The 20,909-nt window shown below is 41.7% G+C and overlaps 3 protein-coding genes across 4 annotated transcripts; all 3 read right to left on the reverse strand.

Moving 5' to 3' along the window:
• Positions 1–1,136: 1,136 nt before the first annotated feature.
• gnl3l (G protein nucleolar 3 like) lies at positions 1,137–9,378 on the reverse strand. 2 transcript variants are annotated; one of them, XM_080026264.1, is made up of 15 exons: positions 9,316–9,378; positions 9,184–9,227; positions 5,018–5,119; positions 4,811–4,927; positions 4,613–4,696; positions 4,178–4,313; positions 3,948–4,051; positions 3,698–3,842; positions 3,526–3,613; positions 3,258–3,435; positions 3,028–3,170; positions 2,799–2,935; positions 2,314–2,480; positions 1,644–1,818; positions 1,137–1,234 (listed from the first exon to the last, which is right to left on the reverse strand). In XM_080026264.1, the coding sequence occupies exons 1-15, from the start codon at positions 9,326–9,328 to the stop codon at positions 1,167–1,169; spliced, it is 1,701 nt and encodes a 566-aa protein (XP_079882390.1). In that variant the 5' UTR covers positions 9,329–9,378; the 3' UTR covers positions 1,137–1,166. The 2 variants fall into 2 exon arrangements, with proteins under 2 accessions (XP_079882390.1, XP_079882389.1); XM_080026263.1 differs by having other exon boundaries at positions 3,028–3,435.
• A 2,074-nt stretch (positions 9,379–11,452) lies between these two features.
• Positions 11,453–13,990, reverse strand: LOC307249960 (blue-sensitive opsin-like; the record flags this gene model as incomplete). Its single annotated transcript, XM_080026869.1, has 5 exons — positions 11,453–11,554; positions 11,957–12,196; positions 12,420–12,585; positions 12,771–12,939; positions 13,612–13,990. The coding sequence occupies 5 exons, from the start codon at positions 13,988–13,990 to the stop codon at positions 11,453–11,455; spliced, it is 1,056 nt and encodes a 351-aa protein (XP_079882995.1).
• Positions 13,991–18,500: 4,510 nt separating this feature from the next.
• On the reverse strand, positions 18,501–20,448 carry LOC307249041 (blue-sensitive opsin-like; the record flags this gene model as incomplete). Its single annotated transcript, XM_080025641.1, has 5 exons — positions 18,501–18,602; positions 19,145–19,384; positions 19,508–19,673; positions 19,765–19,933; positions 20,070–20,448. 5 exons carry the CDS (start codon positions 20,446–20,448, stop codon positions 18,501–18,503), a joined length of 1,056 nt encoding a protein of 351 aa, XP_079881767.1.
• Positions 20,449–20,909: the final 461 nt, after the last annotated feature.

The following is a 20,909-nucleotide window of genomic DNA, read 5'->3' on the forward strand; positions in this document are numbered from 1 at the left end:
TGCAGGGCTGTTTTTGTGAGACTATGTTTTCAGGTGTGGGCCAAAATAATTAATAAAACATTTCACTGTGAGACTGGGTTGTTATATACAGTCTATTGAAATCAGTTAAGAAATAAGAACAGCGCCCTCTTGGGTCACATATTCTGACAGGTCACAGCTTTCGGTGCAACACCGGAACTTGTTGACAGTTCCCACCATGGACCTTATAGGCTACCTTAACGGCATCATGGTACCATGCATGGTACAGGTTTACCTGAGGTACAATAAATTAATAATCTGGTATTTGAACCACCACCTGCAGGAAGGTGTAATCTATTAAACAAAATAAAAATAAAATCTGCAATTTGTATGGAAGGCAGAACATTTCCTTTGGTTATTTTCAGAAAATGTAACCAGGATCAAAGGGTCTAAGAAACGTAAGGTTTAAAGCTGCGAACACACCGCACTGGCCGCGCGGCGAGATTACATACAAAGTCAATGTACTAGCGCGTGGCCGCGCGTCCGCCCAAGAATCGGCGTCCAGCGGCCGGCGCTTGGCCGCGCCTCATCGAAGCGCGTGAATCGAAGGCGCTGCCATTTGCGGCGCAGCCAACATATGCAGCGAACGCAGAAGATGAAATTATTTATCTTTTTGCCGTCGCCGCGATAGCCAATCAGCGTTGAGATTGCCCGGAGTGAGGAGTGTGGACATTTGGCTTCCAATACATTCTGCAAATATGTGTATTTTGCATCTGTTTAGCTGTTGGTGCTGTTCATGCTGTTTTAATGATATTTGTGACATGACTGCCGCTGTACACAGTGTACCTACATCTGTATTTTTTGGCACAGCTGGACCATGTTGTTGTTGCACCGTAAGTGTGACGGGTCTGATCTCGGCGTCGGCGTCAGGAATATATGGCCCAATATGATCAAGCGGCGAGCCTCTTGCGTTCACGCGGCCAACCGCCGCCTTCGATGTGGCGACCAGCGGCCGCGGTCAATATGGCCCAATATGACCAAGCGGTGAGCCTCCTGCGTTCACGCGGCCAACCGCCGCAGGGGGCCAGTGCGGTGTGTTCCCAGCTTAAAGGAGGATTTTAACACCATTACATCGATCACAAGTAGATACAAAACAAAAATACAAAAGACAAAAAATGTATACTTATTATCTTTTATTCATCTTTTAATCAGCTATCTGAAAATGAGAAATCCATAGCAGCTGTCAAGGTGTCTGAGAGTTTGGTGGCAATTTTGTCTACAGAGGGAAAAGAAAGAAAGAAAAATATCATATTTATTTGCATGATCAAATATAATCAGTGTCACTGTCAGGTATAGAGAATACTAACAGCGTGGTGATTAAATGTTTATTCGAATATTTTGACCATCAGTAAAATGGATTAGACAAAATAAACACAAAATACTTGTTGTATGAGGACACATCTTGGGCATCCTTCACCACATTAACACTGAGGTTTATTACCCCCACTATGAACTATACAATAGTCTTCAACACTTTATAAAACTTTCTTTCTAAATCAATCTTTTTAGTTTAAAAAAATATGAGTAAAATAAGTCCTGCAAACCTATTTAGGAAACACTAACATTTGTGTACTTTTATAGATTATAATTAGTAGAATTACACCAAGACCAATATTTACACGCACCAGCTCTTTTCTGTAGCTTTTTCCTATTCTTGCTGGCAGCCAGGAGTGCCTGGCCCTGCTGGAGAGGATCTACATTCAAGATATCCTTTAGACCTGGAGCCTTGGAGGCAGCATCGTTTGCAGTCAAATCAGTCTTTGCCTTCTGAGATTTTATCTCCACTGTCATTGGTCCAAACTATTTAAAGCAGAACAGAAAGTAAAGTTAAACCAACCACATGATACGGGTTTGAAATACATAACACACTGAATCAAGTATCTACTTTAGTTGTAAGCACTGCACTGTTAAGGCTGTTACATACTCCGCGAGAAGAAAGAACAAAGTTCTCGGTGACAGAGCTGCGAGAAGTTCTTTCTGGTCTGACATTACATACTTCACGAGAACTCAACTGCCGAACTCCTCACCGTGGCGCATTGTTACCATGGTAATCGACTCAGTAGCGCCAGCTGATTTCACTTCGATTTCCTCATTGACTTCAGACTGACCAATCACACAATAGTTCTCGGACAAGCTGCGAGAAGAAAGTTCGGCCCGGGTGATGTGTCGAGAACAAGCTACGAGAACAGCTAAACAAGAGCTGAGAGAAGAAAATGACGTAATTTCCTTCTCGCAGCTCTGTCACCGAGAACTTTGTTCTTTCTTCTCGCGGAGTATGTAACAGCCTTTACGCACCTCTGTGTCCTGGTCGTCCACCATCGATTCAGTTTCGTCTTTCAATTTTGTCTTCTCCAAAGATCCCCCAGCCATTTCCAAGTAGGAGGGTGGTTCACCCTGGGCACCATGAGTCATTCCAGTGGTTTCCATGCAGAAACCCATTTGGATATCAGCACAGGATGAAACTGAAACACAGTGAAAAGCAAATCCAAATTGGAGAAACCACTGCTTCTTTGGGGTATTACATTTGAGGCAGACAAAAAAAGAATAATATCTAGTTGTGTCGAAACAGTATGATAGATTTAGGTTTATGTTCTGATATTATGATATACTTTCCCTGTGAAGTTACTTTTTACCAAAGAAAAGGAAGCCAGATGAAAACAGTTGACAGTACATTTAAAGAACGCTCCTGAGTAATTAGGACATGGTTTCTAGATACCACAAGAAGTGAATCAGAAAATAAATTGTGACTAGGCTGAAGTGGCCCCCTTTTTTTTTTTTACCTGCAAGAACCTCCTGATTTCCTTTTTCCAGCTCGTCCCAGTCAAACGCTTTACCCATCTCCGTAACAATCTCAGCGCTGACGTGTGTGGGAAGAGTGTGAGTCTCTGGAGGGTGTGTGAAGTAGCTGATCCTTCCCCTGAATAAAGTAAAATGTTGAAATAACCACATAGACCATATAGCTGAGAACACTGGTTGATTTGATCTTCCACTTCTTATTTGTTAACGCACCCTGTCCAGTCCATTAACACGCTCTTAGCTGCTTTGTCAGTGTCGGGCAGTCCTCCTTTTCTTAGTTTGCCTTGACGTCGAGCGAGCAATGCCAAGAACTCCAGAGCCGTTGTAAAGTCCGGTACACCGTAGTGCTCCATGATCTGTACGATCAAAAGCAAAATGGCTTTAATTGCAGGGAGACACAAACATGAAATATACAAGAAGGTTGGCAGGATAACGAGACGTACCTCCATCTTGTTGCAGCGTCGAAGGATGGCTTCAACCGGCGAAATAGGATCCACAAGCTGTTCGATCTTCACACAGTTACGCAGAATCATCGCTGCGTCAGTGTTTGAAGTTGCCATGACGATGCCAGGGCAATCCAGAAGCTTAATGTGTTTGTCCAAATGCACCTCTTGAAGACACCTTAAAAAATCCATCAAACCCATCAGCAAAGACCAGCAGGAAATCAAGCAGGGTTTTAACAGGAGTTACACAGCCAACTTTTCTACTTACTTGGTGACACCGGGAGTGGCTCCGACACTACATGCTCGCGCCCGTTTCAAACTGTTGATCAAACTACTTTTTCCCACGTTAGGAAAACCTACAAAGCAGGAGCAGCAAAATGATTTCACACGCGAGTTATGAACAGTAAGAACCTAGTGTAATGAGTTGATGCAATGCTTACCCACAACACCTACAGTGATGGCCGTCTTTATATCTAGGTTGCGGCAGTAGTTTCCGAGTAGCTTCATCAAGCAATCTGCACCAATACACGCACTCGTACTCAGAAGCTCTGTGGTGGCTTGTGTTACTGGTACGTTACTGCGCTTCTGTTAGTGGAGCGAGACAGAGGAAAACATGGTTTAGTGTTGACAAGAAATTATGGGAAACTTAACTTATTATTTATTATCAAACATAAATACTTAGGTGCGTACCAAGTTCTTGTTCTGTTGTTGAGTAGATGCTTTGAAAGCTACCGTAGGAAACTCATTACGAAGATATTTAATCCACTTTTCCACGATTTCCTTCGACACCAAATCTGTAAGCAGAGTATAACCATTAAGTCAAGCAACACCAATTCGTACACTTGTAACAGCTTTGATATAGGCAAATAAGAACACTTCTTGAAATATATACTTTTTCTAAAATAATGAAGCCAACTTACCAATTTTATTAAGCACTAAAACTATTTTCTTGTTCATTCCACTCTGAATGACTGCCTGCTCCACCTGAGGACATCTGCAGCCAAGAGGGTCACGTGCATCCAAAACCTCCAAAATCACATCTGCGGCCTCTACTACCTACAGAAAAAAAAAAAACAGCATTCATGTTCAAAAGTCCACTCCATCCCGTGTCATTCGTTTCTATCATAACTTAAGGAACAGCCGGATTTAGAAGGTAGAAAATCAGGACTAACATTTAACACTGCGAGTTAAGATAATTACTTTAAAGATAATTGCCTGTGTAAGAAAATAAATATTTTTAATGAGACAGGTTCAGAGGAAAAAAGTACTCAAATTGCAGACAGAACATACAATGTGTACACCTCGAAAATGTAATATTCGTCAGATATATGGCCCAGTTTGATGGAACAATGTACCTTTTTAAATTCTCTGTAATATGCCTTTCTGGAATTCTCATTTTCAAAATTGGCATGTTTCTCCAAACTCTGCATGTCAGTTTCCTGTGGACACGAGAAGAAAACAACTAAATTACAACAACGGCAATCTACACGGTATTTGCACTGTGACTCCAACTGGAGTCCACATCCGCTGAACAGGGCAAGGCTGACATTTACCCTCTGCTCAAATTCTCTTTGTCGTTGTAGGATGTCACCCTGGAAGCTTAGCAAATTTCTCCTTTTCATCATCTCTCGTTCTCTAGACACTTTCTGCTTTTCATGGAGGTCCTGGAGCTATTTAGGAAACGATAGGAATTGAGAGAAAAGTTTAAAACAGCAGCAATGTTACCTCAAATATGAGTACAGGCAAGACTTTATGTTCACCCTTTGCATCCTGGTTTCTTCCAGTTTTCTGACATGCTGCAAAGTGGACTGCTCTGAATTCTTTGTCCGCCCAAAAGCACCACTCATTTGTCCATCTGAACTCTATGGACAGGATAACAGGAAAAATATGGTTCAAATATTATATTTCCTTAGTTCATTACATCAGAATGTGTTGAAGGCTTTGATTAGACAATGCTAAATGTTAAACTTTCAAAAAATATTTCTCCCTGTGTGTGTGTGTGTGTGTGTGTGTGTGTGTGTGTGTGTGTGTGCTTCCAGAGGCAGCTTCCAGGGTGACTGGGCGGCCCTATTTAGGATCCGCACCGCCCACCCCTCATGGGGAAAGGTCTAGAAAAGGTGACCTAAACATTGTCTGTCTTCATTGCACACGGGTGGGTAGCCGAGCTCACCGTGTCTCCCTTTTTATCGGTCGAAATATTAAAACTAAATCTTCTACCCTAACCCTGGCTACATGGAACGTAAGGACACTACTTGATACCGCCAACCAACCGGAGAGACGCACGGCACTGATTGCCCATGAGCTGAATAAATATAACATTGATATAGCAGCCATCACAGAGTCTCGATTCTCTGGTGAAGGGTCCCTCACAGAGAGTGGAGAAGGCTACACCTTCTTTTGGAAGGGAGTGCCTGAAGACCAACCACGCATACATGGTGTTGCTTTCGCCATACGAACGGCCCTCATCCAGCACATTCCAACCACCCCCATTGGAAAATCTGAGAGACTCATCCAGTGGCGTATCCCTTTGTCAAAAAACCGTCACTTATCAATTATTAACGCATATGCTCCGACCTTACCTACCAACGAGGCCTCTAAAGATCAGTTTTATGCATTACTCCACACCACCCTGCAAGCCATCCCTCGGGAGGACAAGCTAATCCTCCTTGGCGACTTTAATGCCAGGGTTGGAACAGATCACCACATATGGGAAAAGGTGCTGGGCCGCCATGGAACTGGCAAATGTAATGCTAATGGACTTAGGCTCCTCAGCCTTTGCTCTACACATGCGCTCACCATCACCAACACTATATTCCAACTCCGTGACATGCATAAAACCACCTGGATGCATCCACGTTCTAAACAATGGCACCTCATAGACTTTGTAATCACACGACAAAGTGATCTCAAAGACGTCACGATCACTCGCTCAATGCGAGGTGCAGATGGAGGGACAGATCATCGTCTTGTACGAACGAAGCTGAACCTCAAGATAAGGCCGCCTATACGACGATGTGCACCACCTGCTCGTCTGAACATACGCGCTCTCCACGATGAGAAAATCCTCTCTACATTACAAACAGCACTGGAAAACGAACTCACCATAGACACAAACAACCTCCACACTACTGCAGACCTCACTAGAACCTGGGACAATGCATGCAGCAACATCCTAACTATATCTCGACGTGTACTAGGCGTCAATAAAAAGAAGAACAGGGACTGGTTTGACGACCAGGCAACAGACATCCACAAGCTCATTGCTGAAAGAAATAAAGCCTTCGCAGCTGCATTGGACAAACCATCTCACGCCAGGCGTAAGAAGCTCGCTGCAATACGCTCAAAGACACAGAATATGATTAGAGAAATGAAGAACCAATGGTGGACAAAACTGGCTCAAGAAGTTCAAGGCTATGCAGACTCCGGAAACCAAAAGGAATTTTATAATGCCCTTAAAACCGCTTATGGGCCTTACAAAAATGCCTCCCACCCAGTCAGAAGTGCAGATGGGAACACACTGCACACAGAGAAAACAGAGATCCTCACACGCTGGGCAGAATACTACCAAGATCTTCTGAACAAAAACACGCAAACTGACCCTAACCTGCTCAATGAACTCCCTGCTCTACCATTCATTCAGGAGCTGGACGCTCCCCCTTCCCATGCTGAAGTCAAGAAATCCATTGATAGCCTTAAAAACAACAAGGCAACTGGACCTGATGGCTTACCCGCAGAAATACTTAAGTATGGCGGCGATGCCATCATAAATAACATCCACGCCATCATCACAACCATCTGGGCTAGTAAATGCGTTCCACAACAGTGGAAAGACGCTGACATCACAAACATCTACAAAAAGAAGGGTGACGCGGCTGTGTGTGGAAACAGCCGCGGAATTTCACTGCTCTCTGCAGCGGGCAAAGTCCTTACAAGGCTCATGCTGTTCCGGCTCCTTGTACACATTGCCGAGGATGTTTTACCTGAAACACAATGTGGTTTTAGAAAGCAGAGAAGTACCATTGACATGCTCTTTGTAGCCAGGCAGCTGCAAGAAAAGTGTCGAGAACACCACAAACCACTTTATATGGTCTTTGTCGACTTAACAAAGGCCTTTGATACAGTCAACAGGCCACTTCTCTGGAGCATCCTGGAGAAATTTGGCTGCCCTCCGACCTTCCTTGCAGTTCTAACAGCCCTCCATGATGGGGCTATGGCACGCGTTATCAGTGGAGGTGGGAAATCTGACCCCTTCACAGTAGGTTCGGGTGTCAGACAGGGCTGTGTTATTGCCCCCATACTCTTCAACCTCTTCCTAGCCGGTGTTATGAAGACTTCCGCCCATTTGCTCTTGCCGGATGCCGGGATCCCCATCAAATATCGCCTCGATGGTAATTTATTCAACCTCAGACGCCTCCAAGCAAAAACCAAAGTGACAAAAGAAATCATCCGTGATCTGCAGTATGCAGATGATGCTGCCTATGTCAGCTGTTCACCTGAACACCTGCAGCACACCCTAAACACCCTAGCCGACACATACAACCGTGCCGGTCTTACTATCAATACATCCAAAACTGAGGTTTTAATAATGCGGGATCCTCCTCAAGACCCCGTCACATTCCATATAAACAACCAACAACTCAAGACCGTCCCACACTTTCCATATTTAGGCTCCATAGTCACAGACACTGGTGACATTACCAACGAAGTCCACAGAAGAATCAGCCTAGCATCTGCCTCCTTCGGAAGACTGAACAGCAGAGTCTTTCATAACAGGGACCTAACAATAAATACCAAAATGACTGTTTACAAAGCAATATGCTTATCTATACTTCTGTATGGCTGTGAGGCGTGGGTTCCATATAGGAAACATCTCAGTAAACTGGAATCATTCCATACAGGCTGCCTTCAGCGCATACTGGGACTGAAGTGGTGGCACAGGATCCCAAAAACTGAACTTTATGAACGCGCTAACATCGAGCCCCTGGAAGTCTTGCTTTTCCAAAAACAGCTGCGGTGGGCAGGACATGTAATCCGCATGCCTCAGGATAGGCTTCCCCGAAAGGTCCTATACGGAGAGATCCCAGACAGCAGTAGGTCAGCAGGAGGTCAGCGCAAGAGATACAAAGATCACTTGAAAACTGCTCTTAAGTTGTGTGGCATCCAACCACTAGTGCTGGAGACATTGGCCTCTGACCGACATCAATGGAGTGTATCCTGTCACAAAGGCTCTGTAACCTACGCAACTCAATTAAAAAACAAAGCAGCAGCAAAGCGGGTACTACGTCATCAACCACCTGCTACGCAAGGGGAATTCTGCTGTGATGTATGTAACCGAATTTGCGGATCACGAATAGGACTGCACAGCCACAGACGAACCCATCAGAAGTAGCCAAGAGCCACGGACTTTTTGATTCTTCTGATTCTTCATCCTCAAGGGCATAAATGTGACGTCATCGTCGAAATCGACGGACAACTTAAGAAGAGAAGTGTGTGTGTGTGTGTGTGTCTGTGTGTGTGTGTGTGTGTGTGTGTGTGTGTGTGTGTGTGTGTGTGTGATGTGTCTGATCTGTAAAGACTGCGGCTGCTTGGTTTGCTTACAGGGACATGTACAGTAACTGTAAAACAACTGAATTCTAAGTGTATACCCCAATGAGCTGGGACAGTATCTCACCCATCCTTATACTATGCAGTGAGAGCAGCCAGTGCCACGGACTGCTTCATCCAAAACAAAAAAGAAGCTTTACAAAGAACTGGATAATACATCTGCAGCCTTGAGACAAGACTATGGTATTTTATTGAAACGCTGAACTACAGTTAAAAATGAGTTAGAGGAAGTTTTTGCGGATGGTCAAAGCAACAAATGCACCTGGATGTTTTCTCCTGACCAAGAGCTAGCCGCTAATAACATTAGCCTGACAGCGCTTACCTTGGATTTGCCGATGAAGCCGAGACGTTTGCCTCGCTTTTGTTCTGTCAAATGTAAGAAAACGTCAGAATCCATTTAAAATCACCACATTACGAGCAAATACATTAAAGACAAGGCCGATAAAATACGTACTAGCTTTTGACATAACTTCACCCAATCTTCTCCGACTTCACGCTTCACGTGTGTGGCAAAAAGGAAGACATGCGCACACCGTGATGTCACCCACAACATCCGTCAAAATTTCAAAATAAAAGCGAGAAGATTTAGACCTTAGACCCCATGCCGACCAGGGACCTCGACCCCAACTGTTTGCAGGGCTGTTTCACAATGAAATTCCCAATGAAAATAATATCTGGTTCAGGCAATACATTGTACTTATCAATCATTCAATATTTTTTTTCCAATCCACTTTTATAATATCTATAGGCATGTATATTAATATCATCAACATACTGGTTGGTTACAGTACAGAGGTTCTGAACAAAACACAAAAACTTCTGTATAGTTTTTAGAGACTGAGATACATTTTTCTTACTGTACCAGTGAAATGAAAACTTTTCAGACTAAGATCATGCATTAACTCCCTATTTTGTAGATGTTTTACATAACTGTGTTATCGATGCAACACATACTTGTGTGAGTGCTTACACAGAGGTTTATCAGGCCCAGTCATTCTATACAGCTTAGCTAACCCTCCTTTTTTATTCTGTTAAATAATTTAAAAACATATAAGGTTCATATAACTACTTTACACTTGTTGAATTATACATTTTATTTAATAAATTTGACCAAAATTCATAAAGATAAATGCTTGCATTGAATGAAAAGATGTGAATGTGTTCAACACTTCTGGACTCGGCAGTAAAGACTGTGAAGCACATACCTACAACATTGTGGGCGGCAGCTATATTAAACTATACTGGATTTAATCTGAGCCTGTGTGTTACAATCAGACTGATGACCTTGCCTCGAAATAATTAGATATATGCATATACTCTATATCAAGTTAAATGTATGCACTCTACTGTGACACGCTGCAGTACTTGACAGTAGTTTTTCAAGCGTTTCCCTAACTGGTAAGTAACAGCTTTGAACAAGGTTAATTTATTTCGTATACATTTGTAATGGTGCAATCTGTTATTTACATCTGTTAATTTACACCAGCGTCATCTGATATTTTGTATACATTTGTCCAACTGTGCAAGATAGAAGGATAGGGTTGTTTATTATTGTAGCCAAAATGATGGTTAGATAAAGACCTTGTACTGTGGTACAAGTTCCCACTGCATATTAAAAATATTTGCGTCTGTCTCCATAGTACCCAATGGTAGCAATCTTTTCAGATTTCTCAGTGTCAGTATATCGAATGTAATCATTTTGTGTGACTAACTTCTCTAGGTTATTTTACACAAATGTGCTTGTATACCTACAGTTTGTGATTGTTATATTTTTTTGCAAATTCCTTATTAGCTTCTGATGTTCTGAAACCGAAATATACACAGTAAGTTGCAAGGATAGATTCTCTGTTGAACACTAAAACAAATTTAAGGAGTGTAAATTAAGCAAAAATGTTGGTTCGGCTATGCCTCTTTATCCAAGTGGTGTTTAAATTTACGTTCATATATGCCAGTTAGATAATTGCTTTGCTACATTTGTTTTCAGTCAATACATTTGACAGACTTACAGTGTGTTTAGTGCTTAAGTCAGCAGGGAACACACATCAATGCCACTATATACATTTTATTTCCTGCAATACTGGATTACATATGTGGACACTACTTTTTCTCAAGGACATCCTACTAATCCCACAAGCCCAACAATGTTATGAGCTGATCCCAGAGTGTTGCATTGTCAGTAATGATTCACAAATGCAAATAAAGCCGAAGGTCAGCTATTTATTGATTATCTGGAAGACTGCATGTTGTATATACACACATTATAAAATAAATGCTGTACAACTTTCTTAAATTCATTCATTGAGATTTTTAATACAGGTTCATACAAGCAATTACTTGCAAAGGCTCACTAACTACTATGGGTTTGAAGCGACCTGTATAAGAAATTTTCATTTCTTGTAAGAAAAGAAAAAATCAATGAGAGAATACATTAAGAATGTACATTTGTATCAGGTACATCAAGATTTTTTTTTCATTTTTCTTTGCATATAAATTGAAATATAATGCTTATCTATAAGAATAATATACATCCACATGTCATATCATATGTCAATTTCGTGTCATTTACAATGTGTAAGTCATCCCAAAGTCATCTAAGCAGGTCCGACTTTAGAGACTTCTGTGACTGATTTGCTTGAAGACTCATCATCACTGGCTGCACTCATCCCCAGCATTTCCTTTATACATGTGCAGAACTGAAATGGAAAAATGACAAAAACACATTTGTTAATGGGACTTTCCAAGTATAAACTTTGCAGGATATTCTTTTTGAATATAAATGCGATGACAAAATATGACAGTGATTTTTATTGTCTTTTCCGAATTTAATCTTAAAAAAATCAATTTTCATTGCAAAAAAAGAAAGCAGTTTATATTTTTTCAAAGCCCCAACTAGAGGGTACCCATGAGGCATTTACCAGGGACACATTAAAATAAAAGTTGTTCCTTATTGTTTGTCACTTTAAATTCGGCAGTTTAGTTGAGTCGATGCAATTGCTGTAGTTTGGTCTGGCTTTGCGAGACCAATACAATAGTGACCCTCCTGGCGGCAATTAGGCTTTGAATCACAATGAGTGTACTCATCACAATGAACCAACCTGTTTATTTAGAAGGACGTAAATCATAGGATTGTAGACTGTGGAGGCTTTAGACAAGCAGGAAGGTATGGTGGCCAGTCTCAGGTCAAAAGACATGCCCCGGTTGTTGACAACCCACACAGCAAAGGAGGCATAGGGCATCCAGCACACCAGGAAGCCCATCACCATGAGGACCACCATCCTGGTCACCTCCTTCTCTGCCTTCTGGGTGGATTCAGACTCAGCCTGGGCCTTTGCTGCCTGTTGATAAGAGAAATAGATTAAAGTGGCTGGTATGATGGAAACACACACACACACAACAGACACACACGCACGTGCACACACACACACACACACACACACACACACACAAACATATCTATAAACAGATGTCTTTTTTATTTTTATTTTTTATTTTTTACAAAACTACAGTAGATACATTCAACTCAACTCAAACAAAAAACTGTTGATATGTCTGCCTCACCATTTTCATTGTGAAGAGCAGCTGTGAGTAGCAGAAAACAATGGTGGTGAAAGGGACGGCGAAGCAGAAGCCGAAGAGGAACATCACGTAGGACTCGTTGTTGTACTTGTTGTCGGTTGTGTACCAGTCTGGACCACAGCCGCACTGCAGGCCTTCTGGGATGTACCTGGATAGAGAAACGGACAATGAATCATTCCTGTACACGTTTTGAGGTAAAGATGTGTACTTAAAATGAAATAATAAAAGTCAGTTGCAGATTGACTCATCTAAAGAAAATTACCACAAAAAAACAGTTAAAAGATGACTATCTCAACTAATTAAAAATTGTGTTTGGTCTCAGTTTATACTAACCTACTCCAGCCAACCAGAGGAGGAACTGCAGCACATAAAGCAAAGAACCAAGTCAAGCCGCAGCAGGCCAAAGCATGGTCAGGCTTGAAGACGAAGTTGCCCATTGGCTTGCAGATGACGAGCCATCTCTCAAATGCAATCACAGCAAGAGACCACAGGCTTACCATTCCTGGAACAAGACAAAATAGAATTAAAAGACTGTTTACAGTTCCCTCACTAAATATCTTACAGGCATTGTTAGCAATACTTTTGGAGTCGCTGACAGTCCACTATGCCAGACTTTCGCTGCAGTCGCACGTTTGGCATTTTACTTGGTACATCTAGGATTATCTGTAGAGTCTGAATGACTTATTTTGCTTTCATATTTTCATTGAAAACATAAACAAAGTGCACTAGCATGTAAGCATTAATAGCCAGTTGAAACCCTAAAAGAGAATCTGATGCAGATTTCTAATCAGGTTTGGCTTTAAGTCATCTACGGAAACTGAGAACTGCTGTGCTTGCAATTATTTTTCTTCCTGTGATAACAAGTTAATTAGAAAGTGATCTCTAAAAAAAATGTAAAAGATTTTCCTTCCTATCCCTGGCTAATAATTATCTCACTATCTCGAGAAAATGAGTATTATCTAGAGTTAACATCTGAATCAACCCGTTATCACAAAAGGTATTTTTGTACTATGTCCATTATTTCAATATCTCAAGAAAACACATGGTAGTTTCCTCTTATTACTTAAAATATTGTCTGAGCTCTCCACAATCATCTAGTGATGCCTTTTTTCGCATTTTAATAACATAACTTTTTTTCTTAAACTGAATTCATGCCATTGGTCAAACTCCTCACCACCAACAGTTGCTGTAAATCCTTCAATCTTGCACCCCAGTGGACCCAGAATCATGTATCTGAAGGCAAAGCAGTAGAAGCAGGTGAAGGAGCCCACGGCGGACACCATGAGGTTTGCAACGGCCAAGTTCACCAGGATGTAGTTGAGATGAGACCGGAGCTTCTTGTATTGAGCAGTAACTGCTATAGTGAGTGTATTAATGAAGGTACCGGTCACAAAAAGGAAGAACATTAACGCTGACATTGAATAAAAGAGCGCCGGGCTCCCCAAGTGATCCTGGGGAACCAGGAACGGACTGAGGGCCGTTATGTTGTTTGTGTCCAGAGGGATGGGGATCCAGAAGTCCTCTGGGAGCTCAGCAGTACGCATTCCCCTCATTTTTGTCCTTTCCTTTTCAAAAAGATGCTAAAATTGTTCAATTGCACAAAGACTAACAATAGATGACATCCAATTTCAAATAACACTGCTACACCTGATGTTTCTGCTGCCTCCTCCTAAAGGGTTGTCTCGTTGGTGGGCCGTTAAACCTTAATTTATAGGAACTTCCAACTACTCAGGCTCAAGTTAATTGGCTGAAGGAGGGGATTTAAAGCTTTAATTTTCACAGATCTCACTTGCAGATCACACACACACATACCACACATAAGTCTTATTGGATAAGTACACACACGCACTCCCTTTCACCTTCCTTTCCACAGTAAACAGAAGCAGTTTCAAACTTTTCCCAGAAATTTATCAGTTACTGTCATCAGCAAATAAAACAAATTTAAATAATATAGAAACTTTGCAAATATTATAAATACATAGAATTAACCGTTTATGGCCTAGCACAGAACCTTGTGGAACCCAACAAGACACCAGATACGACATTATTTATTTGTACATATCTATCATCAAAGTAACTCCTTGAGCCATGAGTATGATATATCTCTAATGCCATTTATTTCCAGTGTCTTCAAATTATCAACAGTATTCATTGTTTTTATTTTCTATATATACAATATGAACTGTATATGTATATATGTATATGTGTATATATAGGGGAGAACGGGGGAATCTGAGGCATCGGGTAATGTGAGCCACCCCCTGTATCTAGGCAACGGAAAGCATTTGTGGTCATGTGAGATATATGTTTTCAAGCCCCTCATTTCCCCATGGCCCTGAAAGAGAGGACCTCATGGTGCTGTGGTAAGCATGTTTTTTTTCACCAATATAGGTATTTTGCATGTAAAAGTAAATTTTCTTGCTGTCAACTTAATCAACTGTTGTGCCAAAGTAAATGTATTCACATAGAAAAACTTCTATCATACGTGTTGATGAACTACCAACATATAAAAACCATGTGATGATATTAGCTAAAGATTAGCCTGAAATGCTAAGAGAGGTAGTTTTTTCTCAAATTGTGGTGGTGGGGGAAAGTGAGCCACATACTGTGGGGGAAAGTGAGCCACTGTCTCACTTTCCCCCACCATGAGGCATAAGTTTAGTTTAGTCTTAAACATATTTTAATGTAATATTACATGACATATGTTTTATTTTAATGTCATGTAGAAAAGCCATCATGCCAAGGAAATACACCAGGAAGACGACCTGGGGCAACCACACGGAAAGAGCACCTTCTCATCTTTCGCTGTAACCTTCAGTGCTGGAATGTAGAGTAGGCCTAGTTGTAGAGTATGACAGGCTGATGTTATAATCCAGTTGGGTCTTCTCCTGTGTTCTGAGTCCCAGGCTGTTCTCGCTGGTTCTGATTTTCCTATGCTTTGACCCCCAGACACAAGCTGGCTCTAAGGGTCCTGTGTTCTGACCCCCAGACTGTGTTCTAATCTAACTGGTTCTATCTTTCATTTGAATCTTATTAAAACCTTTTGAATAATAATATGTTGTATTTGATTTTGTTCAGAGTTACTTTCAAGTGTTTAGAAAATTTGCTTTGCTTAATTGACCAAACCCCATCATTCTTTTACTAGTCCGACATTAGTTCTGGAATGTGTGGCTAGCTTTCAGGATTCTTACTGTTACAATATGTGTTGTTATGGTATGGTTTCAGAGTGGAAAAAGTAAGTGGATCAGTTTACCCCACAGCTGGGGTAAAGTGAGCCACATGACAACTTTTTTAAAAACACTCATATTTTCACTGCCCTTTGTCTTGAAAAAAATCTGCTAATGCCCATTTCTATGAAACATCCTGAATTAATGGGAAATGTGTAAACTTGAGTGATAAATAATTTTAGCTCGCTTAGAGGGGAGCAAATAAAAAAGTGACTCAGATTACCCCATTCTCCCCTATATATATGTATATATATGAGTCTTTAAACATCCATACAGTGTATTCCTTGTTGTCAATTGCAGTAGACATTGGACTTTGGATTGACCATGGACATTTAAAAAGTTAATTAAGAAAGAAGATGTAGTGGATTTTGAATGGTTAATACCAGAGTTTGCTGAGCAAAGGCCTTTAAATGTTAGAGGTCACTGTGAGAGACGAAAACAACCTTTTAATAGATAAACGTCATCCGTTGCTGGGACCTGTGATATGAAACCATATGCCTATTTTAGGGGTACCAGCATGCCAAGTGTTTGATATAAGACTACGCACAGGTGTGGGCTAGCTAGCCTTTGGGGGACAGCCCCCCATGCTCATGCTACCACCAAGTCCTCTGTATTGTCTGATGGAAGCTCTGAAATAAACTTGGAACATTGAATTGTCCAGCCTCGCCTTTGTCTTTGTCAGCATGGGGAAGATTCGGTTACCACACGACAAAGACTTGTTGATGGCAAAGCTGTTATGTGTGCATTTTTTTTAAGTAAGACAGAATGTGTGCCAGACAGAGAGAGAGAGAGAGCGAGAGAGAGAGATAAACGGAAAAACTACTGCCCTGATGTAACTTGGGGTTAAAAATAATAATAATAATACATCTATAAAGAAAGAAAAAAAAACACCAAATTATTGGGGTTTCATATGGTTAAATATATGTATATATTTGTCCAGTTTTGTGGCTTGTATGATGTCAACCATCATGTTCACTGTCTTTTTGCGGCTATAGGCGCTGCACGCGTGAAACAATAGGTGCCTGAGCCAACAAGCAGTATGAACGGTCTAACCTGTTAACATGGGAACCTTAATAAAACACGCATACCAGCAGGGCCGACTGACTGCAGGTATAAGATTTTTTTTTTTTTCACTATCTCAATATGGCCCCCGATCTTCAAAGGCCCCGAACAATGCCATTACAAAAACAATTTTTTTTTTACTGGTTCATGATAGGTCCCTGACCCTCACAGGGTAGCTTCGGGATAAGGGATTATTTAAAAAAATTCCGAAGTTGGATTTTTGAAAAAATAATCTTTCTGCTTTTTATTAATTTGGTATCTCCAAATGATTCCAGAAAATAATACTAAATAGCTCACATATGCCTCGTTTCCACCGAGTAGAGCGGGTCGGGTCGGAGCGGCTCGGTCTGGTTATTTTGGCTTTTCATTTGCCAAAAGTTGGGTAGGGTACAGAAATAAGCGCGCCTAACCCCTCTAATGCCTCATTTCCACAGAGTAGAGCGGGTCGGGTCGGAGCGGAGCGGCTCAGAGCGGGACAGCTCGCTTTTAAGAATCTCGGTGGTGTTTTTTTTTTTTTTTAACCTTTATTTATACAGGTAAATCCCATTGAGACCGGAGACTCTTTTTTCAAGGGAGACCTGTTCCCATTCCCACGTTACCAGTCACACACATTCATACACCGATAGCAGGCTTACTATCGACATTTCCACCGCCTTCTTTCCTTTACTGGTAGGGCGGGTTTAGGCTGGACTGCGATAGCCGCCGCCAGAATATGGGTCAAACTATCGGGCTGTGGAACAACTGTGGTCAAGCCAGCGGTCTCTCATTTTTGCTTGGTCAAACCAGCCGCTTCTTTATTTATTCCCCCCGTGTTGTGAGCGTATTACGCCGGTAAAGGCACAGAGACGGCTCGGTGCAAGCCGACAGAGACAGTGAGCGAACAGCTACGTGACATCGTAGCAGAGGGACACAGTGTAGCCCACTGATTAATTTAATGACGAGGAAAAACCCCACACAATAAACAGTGCTGCGCTCACATATTCGCCAAAACACAAGACTCTCTTAACTCTTGCCGAGGTGACTACACGCGGCGGAAATTATTCTTTCGACCAGTCAACGGACAGCAGTGTGTAGCTCCACCTTTTCGGCACCCTTTCAGGCGGCTGGTACCCCAATGGAGGAGTACCGAAAATAGGAGCGGCTTAGAGCGGTTAGGCTCGCTTATCTCCGTACCCTACCCAACTTTTCGGCTTGCTGTCTCTGTGCATTTACCAGTGTAATACGCTCACAACACAGGGGGGATAAATACATGAGAGGCCGGTTTGGCCAAGCAAAAACGAGAGACCACTGGCTTCCCACCACAGTTTCCCAAATTCCTGTGAGAAACACTGTATGTGTGTATTGTTTTTAAAAGCCATTAGACCAGGGACTGTGTTAATGTACAAGTAACAATTTGAAATATTGTGGTGCTTTCTGGCTCAGAGAGGGACCACCCACCAATACGTTTTGGACTGTAGACAAATATAGCTTTTACACATTTGTATTGTAAGACAGCCTCTCAGGGGGCCCACCAGGACTTCTTGTATAGGGGCCTAGAATTTGGTTCTACGCCCCACGCCAGGCTCACACAACGCATAATGTGAACAAGGCCTTAGGAAAAGACACTGTCCAAATCCATGAATGTGTTTTTTTTCCATTACCAACAACTGAAAAGACATCATAAACAGGTTTGCATAATTTTTTATTTGTTTTGCTTTGCTGATTATTTATTTATATCATTATTTACAATTCATAGTCATTAGTGGCATATAAGAAACCGGTCTTGATGTTTAGTCTAAGCAGGCCCAACTTTGGAGACTTCGGTCACTGATGATGTTGATGAGGATTCCTCATCACCTCCACCCATCCCCAGCATCTGCATGATGCATGAACGGAACTAAAAGACAAAAAATATGTTTGAAATAGTTCAAATTAACATTGATTCCATAAAACAAACAGTCATTTCAACAACAAAAATTCACTGCAGAGAGGGGGGGAAAGCTTGAATTCACTTTTTTGAGTGGTTGTATCATAAATACATAGTGGCAGATATTGCACACTTTTTTGAATTTCCTGCAGGACTTTTGCTATGGGAATATATCCATCGTGCCTTAAATTGACATCACAGTGTTAATAAAGTGGATGCATGAATGGTTTAACATTTTCTATTTGAAAATAAACATGTTTGCAGCAGCAACGTCTTCTCAAATTAATTTTTAAATTATTATCATATAAAATAAAATGTTGCAGTCGTGCATCTCAGATATAGAGTATGCATTACCCATTGTTAGCCCAATGAGTGGTCCGCAGAAGTTTGTTGGGGTCTCATATCAGATTCTTTTAACAATTGTCCCACAAACATATTTGCAACAAAGTAAAAAAAAGAAAGAAAAGAAAGTGTATCCCTTTTCAAATAAGTCATCACAGAATTGAATAGACCTGTTTGTTGAAGAGAACATAGATGACTGGATTGTAGACTGCTGAGGATTTCGAGAAGCAGGAAGGTATGGTGGCCAATCTCAGGTCAAAAGACATGCCCCGGTTGTTGACAACCCACACAGCAAAGGAGGCATAGGGCATCCAGCAAACCAGGAAGCCCATCACCATGAGGACCACCATCCTGGTCACCTCCCTCTCTGCCTTCTGGGTGGATTCAGACTCAGCCTGGGCTTTAGCTGCCTGTTGAGGCAGAGAATTTAATCAATCTCAATAATGACCATTCATTCTGTTTGCCGATTGCCATTTTTCCGAGTGCTACATACTTTACGTAAAAACAAAAATCAGTTGATATGTCTGCCTCACCATTTTCATTACAAAGAGCAGCTGACCATAGCAGAAGACAATGACGCTGAAAGGAAAAAGGAAGCAGAAGCCGAAGAGGAACATCACGTAGGACTCGTTGTTGTACTTGTTGTCGGTTGTGTACCAGTCTGGACCACAGCCGCACTGCAGGCCTTCTGGGATGTACCTGGATATAACATAAGCAGAGCACTGGGTGTTACATGTCAGTCTTTCAGCTTGATCATTGCAAATCTAAGGGGCATGCAGGTAATACTGACCTACTCCATCCCACTAGGGGAGGAACTGAGGCGAGCAATCCGAAGAACCAAGTGAATGCACAGCAAGCTAAAGCATGGTCAGGCTTGAAAACAAAGTTGCCAATTGGCTTGCAGATGACCAGCCATCTTTCAAAAGCTATCACAGCAAGAGACCATAGGCTTACCATACCTGGAATGACAGAGGCAAAAAAAATTTCGTCAAATCATTATATAAGTTCAATATAATATAGGATAAGTTCAGTAATAGAAAGTCACGCTCAAATGGTGTAAATTCATGTTTGAAAGTATTCAGTTGAAATCCCTACCACCAAGCGTTGCCAGAAAACCTTCAATCTTGCAAGCTAGTGCTCCCAATACGAAATATCTGCACGCAAAGGAAATAAAGGAAGTGGAGGTGCCCACGGCGGACACCAGGAGGTTAGAAACAGCCAAGTTCACCAGGATGTAGTTGAGGTGGGACCGGAGCTTCTTGTATTGCATGGTGGTTATAATAGTAATCGCGTTAATACCAGTGCCCACCACAAATATGAAGAACATGAATAGTGCCAGGGCGTAGAAGACGACTGGGCTCGCCAAGTGGTCCTGAGGAACCAGGAAAGGGCTGAGAGTCGTGATGTTGTTGGTGTCCAAGGCAATGGGGATCCAGAAGTCCTCCGGTAGCTCCATGGCTCGGTTTGGCCTCATTTAGCTCTTCTTATTATGAAAATTGATCACAGTAGCTATTCTCCTGTATTCTCCGCGCTTATGTTGTCCCCTTAATTTTCATATAAAGCATGTGATAAGGAGAGTGTAAAAGCTTCAAGCTTCAGACATGAATGTCGTGAAGACTGCGGTACTAATGTCTCTCATGTCAATGTTTTGCCGAGAACAGACTTTTATAAAGCGCTTCGGGATGCCATTAAGCCACATTAAATGTTAACTGATTGTCTAATTGATTGATTTCATTTGTGTTTTAATTAGAGTAATTCATTTAGTAGCATTGCACGACTGCCAAGGCCGTCACAGCCCACATGCGATGACAAAGTTTTGTACACAGGTATGACATTACAGTTGTTTAAAGGTGTGAGGACTTCTATCAAATGTTCATACAAAAGCATTGAGCAGCAATGGAAAATGCACAATTCACATGCATGTGTTGACGTGTA

Source organism: Ammodytes marinus (assembly GCF_949987685.1).
Source record: "Ammodytes marinus genome assembly, chromosome: 4".
NCBI classification, from domain to species: domain Eukaryota; kingdom Metazoa; phylum Chordata; class Actinopteri; order Uranoscopiformes; family Ammodytidae; genus Ammodytes; species Ammodytes marinus.